General features: G+C 37.6%; 1 protein-coding gene across 2 annotated transcripts in view; it reads right to left on the reverse strand.

Moving 5' to 3' along the window:
- COG5 (component of oligomeric golgi complex 5) overlaps window positions 1–13,019 on the reverse strand; it is a 279,919-nt gene extending 266,900 nt beyond the window's left edge. The window contains exons 1-3 of one of the 2 annotated variants that reach the window (XM_045793457.2): window positions 12,881–13,019; window positions 7,553–7,692; window positions 4,371–4,428 (exon numbers count right to left, since the gene is read on the reverse strand). In XM_045793457.2, the coding sequence (XP_045649413.1) occupies window positions 4,371–4,428; window positions 7,553–7,692; window positions 12,881–12,974 (292 nt within the window). In that variant the 5' untranslated portion in view covers window positions 12,975–13,019. Of the gene's footprint in view, window positions 1–4,370; window positions 4,429–7,552; window positions 7,693–12,880 lie in introns of those variants that run through there. The other variant, XM_045793458.2, reaches the window with a different exon arrangement.
- Window positions 13,020–13,023: the final 4 nt, after the last annotated feature.

Raw genomic sequence — 13,023 nt, forward strand, 5'->3', positions numbered from 1 at the left:
AATCATCGAGCCTTGCATTGGAAACCGGGGATGTACTGTATGGTGACTAACATAATATAATAAAAAATCATTTAAAAAAATAAAAAAATAAAAAAAAAAGTGAAAGCTAAATAAAGACATTCTCAGATTTAAAAAAATAAATACATAAATAAAAAATAAAGGTGCAAATTGTAGAACAATATTCCCTGCTAAAACCCTTTCACAGTCTCCCCTTCGCTTCCATGTCAAAACTGAAGTCCGCAGCTTGGTCTTCAAGGCCCTGCACCATCTGGAAATGGTATACTTTCTCTCGAACACTCAACTGCACCCAAAAGCTCCTACTAGATAAACCCCCACTACTCATCAAGCCTTGGCTTAACAGAAACAATTACTAAAAGATCCCCCAACTAATTTAGATTTTCTTGTTGTTTTCTTCTACGGCATACATTTCCTTCATGGCACTAATCACATTAGGTAATTACATATTCACTTGTATATCTGTTTAATGTTTTACTCTCTCACGAAACTGTAAATTCCTGGAGGTTAGGGAAAGTATATTTTTTAATCACTACTGTATGACCTGAGCCTAACTCAGACTAGTTCCAATGGCAATATTTGTTAAGTTAATTATATGATAGATAAGTAATACACATCGATAGCAAGGATAGTATGACAGCCTTTACTCTCTAAATACACAACATGATGGTTAACTTCTTACAAAGCTATAAAAATATTTTCAGGAAGATAGATCTTAAATTTTACAATTTTATATACCTGAAAATAAGCTTTCAATATTACAGTTTTAATTATTCTGAACTCCACTCATTAAAACTCAGTTTTCACATTTAACTGGCATAGTTATAGTTTCAAAACATAGTATTTCTAAATAAACTTCGGTACAGAACTCTGTCATATTAGATGAAGTAATATTAGAACTAATAAACATTATCAGATACAATTGTACTTTAGTATGGCTCAGTCCAATAGAATCCTTTTGGGACCAGAGGATTCCCATTTTTCTGCTGGTTTTATGGTTCTTGACCATAAACCTCCAGGAATGAATTGCCCTTACTTGTTATCATCACATCCTTATATCTTATTCTCTCCACAACCCACTCTCAAACAGACGTTCATACACACTCCACCAAAATAGATCTTATCAAGGTTACCAGAAATCCCTGAGGTGCCAAACTCTATTGTCAGTTCTGTCTTTATCTTGCTCAAATTCTCTGAAATTCACAACATAGTTAAACCACTCCCTCCCTAAAACACTTTTTTTCCTCTGGGCTTCCAAATTACCACACTCCCTGGGTTTCTTCCTATTACATTAGTGGCTCCTTCTCTGCTAGAGTCCTCCATGCTGGAGTACTCCAAGATTTTATCCTCAGTCAGTTTCACTTCTCCAACTACAGTGTCTCTTAGGGATTTCACCCAATCCCAATGTTTTAAATACTATCTAATAAAATACCAATTTTATATACACACATCCACACATATATACACATATATACATAGATTTTATGTCTGCTTACCTATGTATATACACACACACACAATCTCTAGACCTTAACTTTCTTATGTCAAATTTAAGATGCCCAAGATAACTTCTGTCCCACCCCTGCCCCATCAAAATTATAATCCTCTTCATTCTAACCCATCTCAGTTACCCATACCATTATCTATCCCATTTTTCAGACTAAAATCTTAGGAATCACACTTGGTGACTTTTTTCCCTCAGCCCTATAATCTCCCATCAACAAACCCTATCAGCTCTGCCCCCATTTTGTCCCACCCACTTTCCTCTCTCACATCTACCACTCTAATCCGAGGCACCATCAACTCTACTCTTCTAGTATCTTCTAAACTGGTACCCCTGATTCTACTTACTTTCCTAAAGAGCCATCAGAGAAAACTTTTTAGAGCATTAGTCTTATACATCATACCCCTAATAAAAACCCTCCAATGGTTTACCACTGCCTTTAGAATGAAAAATCAAAATTCTTTTCCAAGAATTTCATCTACAGTTCTTTCCCTCATTCATTAAATTCCTCTCATAATGGCCCTTTTTCTGTCCCTCATACGTCCCAAGCTAATTCCTACCTTCCCGTTTATTGGTCTCTCAGCTTACACCAAGTCTTCTCCCACTTTTCACGTGGCGGCTTTTCCCACCATTCAATTCTCAGCTCAAATGTCATCTTCTCAAAAAGGCCTCCCCTGACCATTCTAGCTAGTAAGGGACTCTCCTTCCTCCACCCAATCATCCATTTTATTTTCTTTGTGGGACTTAAAAATATCTGAAGTTTCCCATTTGTATATTTGCTTTGTCTGCTTCCCTGCATTAGAACATAAGTACCATAAGAACAGTGATTCTGTCTATTGTTCATAGGTGCCTGGTACCCAACAAGTTCTCAGCTACTGTTTGAGTGAACAAATGAATGAAGGAATGAGGGTATCTCTTTTCAATAAAATAGGGTTAATTAAATATACCTCTAAATCCCATAAGAACAGGGACTCTGTTATAGCTGTCTGGAACCTAACAAATCCTCAAATAATATTTTAATAAATGAATGAAAATGAGGAGGGGGCAACTTTTAATAAAATAGGTTCTATAAATGTACTACCAAACTACTTACATGGCAAAAAAAAAAAAAATTCAATATTTGGGGGGAAAAAGCAGATGTAGCAGAAGCTGGGATAATATTCATTTTCAAATACAGATCACACTTATTTTTCAGCATCTCAACATTCTAGTAAGCACTTAGAAATATACATCATGCCAAAATGAATACTAATTCATGCTTTGATGTTTTATGTTCAAATAATCCAGAGAAGATGCTTAGATTATGATAAGAACTCAGAGAAGGCAGTCTTTGTACTTCATATACTCATTCAATAGACAGGCATTCTAACTCAGCTTAACAATATATTTTAAATGTTATAATCACTGAAAAGCATTTTGGGGAAAACGAGCACAATATAGGCCTAAATGCATACAAGAAAACCACAACGAGAACTATTTCTGTTGTGATGATTCATCTACACCTAAATACACTCAGAATCAATGTACTACCAGTCATCCTTATGGGTTTTACAAATGAAAAATCACTAATCATTTGTTTAAAAAAAATCACCATTAAAACAGGATATTATTTACTTGCTTACAGAAACACATAAAATATTATGAGATTAAAAATAGTTAATTTCCAATAGGAAGTGGTCAGTACTCAGTTTTCCCAAGAACATAGTCTGATATCAAATGACAAACTACTATTCCCTCAAATACTAAGTTCTTCATCAGGATGTCTAGGAAACAGTATACATGCTGAGAATAAGTTAATACCTTTGACTGCATAAGAAATACTGGGGGAAGCATTAAAGAATATTACATCCCAGAAAGCAATATCCTTCTCAAGAATTTGATCAACATAGGGATAATCACTTAGTTTTCTTTTAATATAAGGATTAATAATAGTAATCACAACACAAGTGATAATGTAAAACATGATATTAACATTCCATATTTATAAGACGTTTAATTTAATGAAGAGAGAATGCAAAATTCATAAAAGATTTAGCCAATCAAAAATAATAAGACTCATAAAAATAAAAATCCATTATTCTTTTTTTTAAGATTTTATTTATTTGGAGAGAGAGAGAGGGAGCGCTCGTGCACACGTGTGCAAGTGAGGGGAGAGGGAGAGCAAGAATCTCAAGTAGACTCTGCACTGACCACAGAGCCAGACTTGGGGCTTAATCTCACAAGCCTAAGATCATAACCTGAGCCGAATCAAGTCGGATGCTTAACCGACTGAGCCACCCAGGCGCCCCCAATGTATTATTATTCTATTGTACTTTCATTGAAAAAAGTTTCAAAGAAAGCCAAAAATAAGGAAAGTATTCAAGCCTACTTCCACTATTACTCACTCTGGTGGTACTGACGTTTTTATTAATTAACAATTTTCTGTTAATTTTATGGAGGCACTAAATATGTGCCAGAAATTGTTCTAACCATTTTTCTAATTCACTTAGCCCTCAAAATAACACCATATAGGTACATTTTAATACTCCTCCTTTATACATGATAGGGAGGCACACAGAGGTTAAATAACTTGTCCATAGTCACATATCTATCAAGTGGCAAAGCAAGGATTTGAACCCAGATAGTTTAGCTCAGAGGTCAACAAAGTTTTATTAAAGTTTTGTTGGGACACAGCCACAATCATTTACATATTATCTGGCTGCTTTCACTCTGCAACAGCAGAGTTTAGTAGTTGCAACAGAAATGGTATGGCCTGCAAAGTCTAAAATATTTACTACCTGATCCTTAACAGTAAAAGTTTGTCAATCCCTGGTCTAGCTCAATCTAATTTATAGTACTTAGTGAAACAAACCTTCCAAAGACTCAATCCCAGTTGCTTGTGCTAGTAAATCTTCATGTCTTGCAACAACCTGAAAATCAAGAAGTTGCTGTATTAGGTATTTTTCTTTGTAACCACAAGGTAGATTAAAGGTCTCTCTCCATATAGGAAGGCACAAACACTAACACAGAAGGAAAAAATACAGGTGATAAAGGTATACTTGAGATGAGTTATTAGCAGAAACACAAACATACTTACAGTTGAACATAGAGCTGAAGAAGACACGGCTTTTTCACCAGCCCCTTGCTTCCCTAATGGGAAGTGCAGGTCAAGTTGTGCCAAAATTGAAAAACAAAACAAAACAAAAAACCCCCAAACCAGCTAATTTTTGCCATGCTGTTACACGCTTTCCCTGTAAAAATGTTTTTATACATTAGGTCCTCTTAGTTCTTGAATTCAGCATATTCTAATCAGAAAAGATAAAGCAGATCAGTACCCACCTATCCCTGAACATCTCTGCTTTCAGTTTCCCAGGGTCACGGTAAATCCTCTTCCCTGCTCAAGACTGACTTTTTAATGAAAATTAGGGCAGTGTGAAGGATCACATCAAAAACCCAAAAAGCTTAGGAGTTAAAGACCATATGCAAGAGATTCCTAGAAAATCAAGATATCAGGCAAATCTTTAGAATAATGCAAGAATCCTTCTCATTTTGTACCTTTTCAATTCCAATGAATAAGAAGCTTCCTATCTAGGCTGGAAACTGAAGCTCCTAGTCAGCAAGGAGTCACTCACTGGAACCCCTACATGCTCCACTTGGTCCTGTTTCAGATACCACTGTTATTCTACCAAGTCCCTTTCTATCACATCCATCTAAAAAACTATGACTTTTGGTCTCCTAGGTCTGTTAAGATGGCCAGAACATGTCTGAATTCTCCCCAGTCCACTGATATGGTCATTGATGTGTCCATCCTAACAAGACTAATTTTAATTCTCTATTCTTCTTTTTCCTGTGTCAAGTATAGTTTGGAAATGTTGAAACTCCTAAAACTAGACTTTCATGAACTCCCCTGCAGCCAGCTGGATAAATTTCAAAAGAGATCTGAAGACAGAAAAGAAAGGAAAGCTATCTTCCTATTACTGTTTCAGCTAGTAATGAGCAATGTCCTGAGACCTGAAAATTTAGAGATGGTTGGAAAAGCCGTATCAATCATTTTAGAATTTAGTTACCAGATACCCCGAGGCAGAATTTTAGCAGTGGCATGGGAGCTAATGGCTGGAGCTTCCAGGCCTCCGCACTGCATCTATGAAGGTAGATCCTTCAACTCAGTCCACTGGCTGACTTCAGAAGCATCCAGTTCTCTGTATTAAACATCTTTCTGCTTTAAATACCTAGAGTGGTTTCTGTTTCCTGTCCTAAGCCCCAACTAATACATATTCATCACATCTTTTATTTTAGTCATCTCATGATATTAAAAAAAAATTATGGATTTGGTGAGCATTATCCCAATTTTGCTTCTGCAGAAAAACAATTATAGCGGGTTCAGATCTCATACTAGGCCTCTACTTCATATCCCAAACTACTGTAAGTGTAAATTTGTCCCCTGTAAGAGATGTTAAATAAATTTTTAGTTTTTATTGATTCCTGAAAAGAAGGTACTGCATGCAAGGAATAAAGAAAATAAAAAAAGAATGAAATCTTGTCACTTGCAATGACGTGGATGGAGCTAGAGAGGATTATGCTAAGCAAATTAAGTCACAGAAAGACAAATACCTTATGATTTCACTCATATATAGAATTTAAGAAACAAAACAGATGAACATTGGGGGTAAAAAGAGAGAGGCAAACCAGGAAACAGACTCTTAAATATAGAGAACAAACGGAGGGTTGCTGGAGGGGAGGTGGGCGGGGGATGGGCAAGATGGGTGATGGAGATTAAGGAGTGGACTTGTGATGAGCACTGGGTATTGTATATGAGTGATGAATCATTAAATTCTACACCTGAAACTAATATTACATCATATGTTAACTGGAATTTAAATAAAAACTTGAAAGAAAGAAAGAAAGAAAGAAAGAAAGAAAGAAAGAAAGAAAGAAAATACGAACCATAAAAAAGAATTTCAGGTGGCTATTATAAAAAGCCACCCCTAAGAACCCTAGGCAGAGTTAAGTGCATTCTCCCCTGCTTTTATGAATGTTTTGTACTATTCTAAATAAAACAGACATCACTTGCCTGTCATTATTTCTCTCTGTATCTGCCACTGGTCTGTGAGTCCTTGGAGAGCGGGGAAATATGTTCATTTTTCTATCCCCACAGCCTAACGTGAATCCTGACGATTAAAATATATAATTAAATATATTATTAAAATATATAATATATAATCAAAGTGACCTTGGAAGTCATCCCAGTCCTAAGCTACTCTTCTCAGTTGACAAAGTACAACACAAAAAAATTTAAGTGAATATGTCTCATGTTATAACAGATCTAAGTTTCCTGGTAAACATTCCACATACTCATGCATTTGTTCATTCATTTAAATATTTATTAAGTGCCTACTCAACAGATAAAAGCCAAAACTAGAAAGTATACTAAAAAACTCCCTATAAAATTTATAGAATTGTAGAAAAGGAAGGAACCTTCAAGATCTTCCACTATAATTTCTTCCTCATTCCAACCCATTTAATAGATTTCTTTTAAAAGCAAAACTCAAAGATGTTAAGTGACAGGAAAGGTACCAGCACAGCTGAGATTAGGACCCATCGCCTAATTCCCCATATTGTTCTTTGTACCACAAATTTATCAACTTTCTATAATTTCAGCAAATGTTACACTTTGTGTTCATAAAGTGGGAAGTGCCAATATGAACACACCAATTTTTCTTATTCACACTGTTCTACTACCAAAATTCCATTTTGTATTACTTTTATCAAAGGCTTCCTAATTTTCACCCACCTATATTCACCACACATCCTTTAAGGTGGTGAAAACAAAGTATGAACAAAAGCTTTTGGAGAGAGGGGTATATTAGTTTTTCAACTAACAAAAAGTAGTTTACAGAAAACTTTTCAATAATATACTTTGAAAAATAAGACACTCTGGTAACTTACACATTCGCTCATTTAAATATGCATTTAGATTAAATAATAAAAGGATAACAAGTGATAAATTATCGCTTTAGGTTGATGAATCCAGATGATCCAGAAGATTGGAAATACCTGTAGGTGTAGTTCTTTATCCAACTGACTGATTCCTTGGGCAAGTTTTGCTAGTTGTTCAGCAATTACAGCTTGATGAATAGACTGGGAAGTATAAGTCTTTACATCAAAGTCTTCATGTAAAAAATCACTGTAACACTCTAAGGGAAAATATGAAGAAAAGTCTTTACTTATTAATTGCACTGCACTAAACCACAGATAGCAAACAAGAAAACAATTATAGATATAACATACTTTGGCGACTTTGGGAAAAGTCTTTAATTATTAATTGGACTGCACTAAACCATAGATACAAGAAAACAATTATAGATATAACATACTTTGGTGTCTTTTTATACACCAAGAACTGCTGTAAATGAGAAGAGACTGGTAACATTCACTAAGAGCTTACTGGGGGCTTGGCACTGACCCATGCACTTTAAACATATTAACTCATTCAATCCTCACACAACCCTGCTGGAACTATCATTTCCCCCATTTCACAGATGAAGAGACACGTAAAGACAGGGCATGCAACATGTCCAACCTGTCTTAGATTTGAATCCAGGCTGCAGAGCCCACACTCTGAACCCCTAGATTATACTGCTAAAAGTTAACTTTTACTAGTAGGTCGAAAGGAACATATTGAGTAAAGATTAAAAATTAACTACTAAGCATAGCCTTTAATGCAAGAAAACCAGGTCATTGACAATGACAACAGGCAAACTGACTATATTTGATATGTATGGTCTCCAATATCTCTATATCAATGCACAAATGTTGTCATAATAAAGTGAATCTGGAATTTTAACAGAAATAGGCAAACACAAAATTTCAGGTGTTACTGAAACTAAGGATTTATGGGTGAAATAAGTAAATGGAAAGACAGCCTATGTTCAAAATAGATGCTTAATAAATACTAAAAAGAAGTGATGCTAGATGTTAAGATATCTTTCAGTACAGAAACCCAAAAATCTGTGGGTGAAAGACAAATGGAGAGAATTAAGAGTTAAAAATAGTTACGTAGACATGAGCTCAGTGTAGGTATAAAACCACTATCTTGCACCCACGTGGGAGATAGAGGTAAGACTACCCTGACAGGATTATAAAACTAACCAGCAAAAGAGAGTCCTTACCAGAAAACTTCTATTGTCTGTACCCACATAATGTACGCTCCATGAGGGCAAGGGCTTTGTTTTGTGTACTCCCACATCCCTAGAGCCTGAACAATGCCTGCCACATGGCAGTTGTTCCATACCAGCTGAATGAATGAATTCATCCATATTATCAGCTGGAAGCAGCATTCTGCAAAGAGCAAAGACACTCCTGACGACTCTCAAAGTGAAAGAAAAACTGCTACTTTGGCCTCGACTCAGGGAACCCCATTTCCTTCCAGTCTGCCAAGGAGTTTCCAGGATAAGGCTCCTGTGAGGCAGCCAAGTGGAGAAGGCTACTCCAAGAAGACGGAAGGTTTAGAGGCAGCAAATGCCATAGCATATTTTGAGAAATAAGGGCAACGCCGACGTCAGTGTGTCTAGATCACACTGTGTGTGTGCTGGGCAGAAGGGAAAAGAACGGTAGGAGTTGAGGTTCCAAAGGAAGGCTGAGGGCAGTTTAAAAAGAGACTGGTAAGACTTCTAAAATGTTCAGACTATATCTCATTGAGGTTAAAGATAAAAAAGAGCATTGTCAGCTTTGTGTTTTCGTTTCTGGCAGCAGTATGGAGGATGACTGAAAAGGGATTAGTCACACAGTGGTGTGCTGAAGCTGGCTCATATTGGCTCCTGAGAGCCAACGGTTCAATTTTCAGGAATTGTGTGAGCTAGGGGACATCACATGTAGGCATCTTAAAACTGACCATGTTGAGAGTATTTATACCATGGAAATTGGCATACATGACAAAATCAGGGCTTTTCCTATTTGACCAGAAAGCTGGTTTACCAGCACACTTATGTAATAGAGCTGCAGAGGCCGCCAGTAAGGTGCGCTGTTAACAGCCCAAGGGACATGAGGAAGGCCTAAGACAATGGGCCTAAACAAAGAAAGCAACTAATTTGACAACTATTCACACACTATAATGTGTAGGACTTAAGAGACAAACTGAAAATGGGTGATTAGGTAAAGCAAGAACTAAAAAGATGATTCCCAAGATTCTTGACTGAGTAACTGACATAGGGAATTCAGCTTTGCATTAAGCTCAGCCACTAGGCATCTTCGCATAACGATAAATATGAACGTGTTGGTGACGCCAAGAAACTCATCATCTACATGGGAAACAAGCACACATCTAACTAACCGCATACAACTGATGGTAACAGAGAAGGTTAGAGGAAAGGGTTAAAAAAAAAAAAAGAAGTAATCTCACTTTTTCACACATAGCACCTGAACTATTTGTTCATATGTAACTTTTGGTATGTAAAACTAATCATGCCTGTTCACTATCAAGATAGAAATGTCCAGTGGACAGCAATCCTATAGTTCAGAAGAGAGGTAAGGACCATATATGTATTTTTGTGAATCTACACTAATTTTGAAACCATGAAAAAAAAACCCAGATGATTTAGGAATGAATTTTAGAACGCACAAAAAGAGGGAAATGGAGAAGACTGAGCTCAGAAGCCAGACAAACACCAAAAATTTGGAAGTAGATGGAGAAAATGAAAGCAATCAAGGAGACTAAGAGCGTTCAGAGAGAAAGAAAAACAAGAAAGAATGGCAAAGGACAGTTTAGAGAAAGTAGTGGTAAGCAGCGTCAAAGATCTTAACAAAGATCAAACACAGTGAAAGCTGAATACTGGCCACTGGACTTGGCATTTGAGGACTGATTGTCCATCAGAAGAAAACTCATATAATGCCTCTCTTTTATAGTGGTCTCATTCCTATAGGAGGTACATCAGAAACAGCCCACAAATTATTCCAACTATGCATCTACTCACTAACCCTGTCAATCCTATCCTCTTCCACTGGCAGATCCTGTACATAGTGATCACTGTTACAGACAGAAATGTTTACTTTTTTAGGAATGTTGCAGAGAATGGGTGGAGTGAACCACTGAATTAGAGGCAAACTGAAGACTAGCAATTAAAGGAACCTGGAAAAGAGCACTTAAAGAATTAGGAAAAGGGGCGCCTGGGTGGCTCAGTCGTTGAGCGTCTGCCTTCGGCTCAGGGCGTGATCCCGGCGTTATGGGATCGAGCCCCACGTCAGGCTCCTCCGCTATGAGCCTACTTCTTCCTCTCCCACTCCCCCTGCTTGTGTTCCCTCTCTCGCTGGCTCTCTGTCAAATAAATAAATAAAATCTTAAAAAAAAAAAAAAGAATTAGGAAAAAAATTTTTAAGCATAGAACTCACAAGTCACATGACGGGAAGTATTTCAAGAAGAGTGTCAAACCCTTTTTACAAGTTCAAGTAAGATAAGGACCAAAAATTATCCATTTGATTTATTTACAAGGAGGTCATTAGAGACCTTGGCAAAGAGATTTCAATGGCATAGAATGAGGGTGACTGGGTCTTTGAGGAGACAGGAAAAAAATCCAGAGCACAGGAGGAAGGCCATCCTTAGAAGCAGAGATCCCACTTCTAGTATAATGGAAAATACAAGGGAAAAAGAAAGGCCAGTTACAGGTTTAGGTTTAGTTTATAGGTTTGATGGCAAGAAATGGAGGAAGCTCACATCTGATGGTTTTTTTTTTTTTTTCAGGGAAGTTTAAAATCATTGGTTGAGGTTGAAAGGAGAGGTCTGAAAGAGTAAGGATTTAAATCACTGTGGAAGATGGAAAAGAGAACTAAACAGGAAAATACAGAAGACAGAATTAAGGACTATTTACCCTTCAAAAACTGATCACAATTCCAGAATGCATCCTACTGAAATATATACCTATGCCTGACATGTATTGTTTCTTCCAGTTCTTCATCTAGGGAAGTTCTATTTATACTTCGAAACCAATTCCACCTAGAAAGCCTTTCCTGACACTCCCCTAATCATTCCCAGTTATCATCCTCCTCTGTATTATTTGTCTTTGTACACAATGCTGTTATGCAGCAACACTGTATAGTATAATGCTTACCTTTACAGCTTTACAAGATTATTTCCCCTTACTAAAATGGCAAGCTGCTTGAGGGTGGGAATTGCACACATATCAGGAGTTCAAAACTTGGTTAATTGGAATTTAAATTAAGATACAAAGATGCACTGGACAGATATCCTAACCTAGAGAATCTAACACAATCTAGTTCAGAAAACCACCTCATCAGAAAGTTTTGACAAAAGTATATACATTATCAGGAGAAGGCAAGGAATTAGGAGCAATAATACACAACACTCAGAGAAAAACAGTAATCTAGAATGTTATTTCATTTGTATATAGCCTATTTTGGTCTACAAATGTGTACATATGCTTACTGTAATGTTCATTTTAAAAATGTGTGCATATGCTTATTGTGATATTCAATAAAAAAATGTATTCTGCACCCACCATATGAAAGGTACCGTTATTAACTGTGGAATATAAAAAGTGGTCTACAATGCCCAGAAAAAGTTAGGTACACAAATTATTTCAACACCAGGTAGAACATGATGGCAATTAGGGAAGAAAATTAAGAACAGATGATAAGAAATTTGAACTTTATTCTGAAGGGTAAGAGATTTGTGGTGTTAACTGAATACAATTTAATATACTTCTCAAATGTACTATGTTTAACTTATTTCCTAGAGTTCTTCTGTCCAAAACTATCAATAAACTGCTATATTCAATACATATGGTTAATCCCTGTCTGAAATAATGTTCTGAACTCGTCCCCATGCATGGTTGTGGATAAACGCCTTGTAAGAAAACAAATTAGGCTGCGAGTGGGCCACCTGTGTAATCCAAGAATTTTTTAATAGAGGGATGCTTCCAACTCCACTTAAAAATGAAGCCCTTTTACATTAAGAATTGTCATCTATCTGTTCTAGGTCTTTCCGTTTTCATGGGATGCAACCCCTCCTCCTTTCATCAAAAATTGCGGCAGCAGCCAGCGGCTGTCAACCTGGGTCACCGGAGTGCGGCAGTCCCAGGACTTCAGAGAGACCTCAAGCGCATGAAGAGTAGAGTTGAAATGAGGAGCAACCAGGAATCCGATGCCTCCTGGACACCCTGAAGGGAAAGGGCCTGCTAGTCTCTCGAGAAACTGGCTGACAAGGCCAGCACCCAGGCGCCAGGGGGCTGGGCGGGGGGGGGGGGGGGGGAGTGGTCACGTCAAGACCGGAAAACTTTCTGCAAAGCGACGGGTTGAGTCCACCACCCGGGTCCAGGTGCGGAGCAGGACAGTCCCCCAGGCTCACCACCCAGCCAGACCCAGACTCCTTACCGTCCTGCAGAAGCTCCCGGACTGTCGCTGTCGCCGCCCCAGAGCCCAGAGCCCCTTGGCTAGCCACAGCAGCGCCGCCGTCACCACCTTCCATGTTGGCAGGTGCCGGGGTGATGGCGTCAGCCGCCGGTTCGCCCCGCCCA

Source organism: Ursus americanus, chromosome 3, assembly GCF_024610735.1.
Source record: "Ursus americanus isolate L20-20 chromosome 3, mUrsAme1.1.p, whole genome shotgun sequence".
NCBI classification, from domain to species: Eukaryota; Metazoa; Chordata; class Mammalia; order Carnivora; family Ursidae; genus Ursus; species Ursus americanus.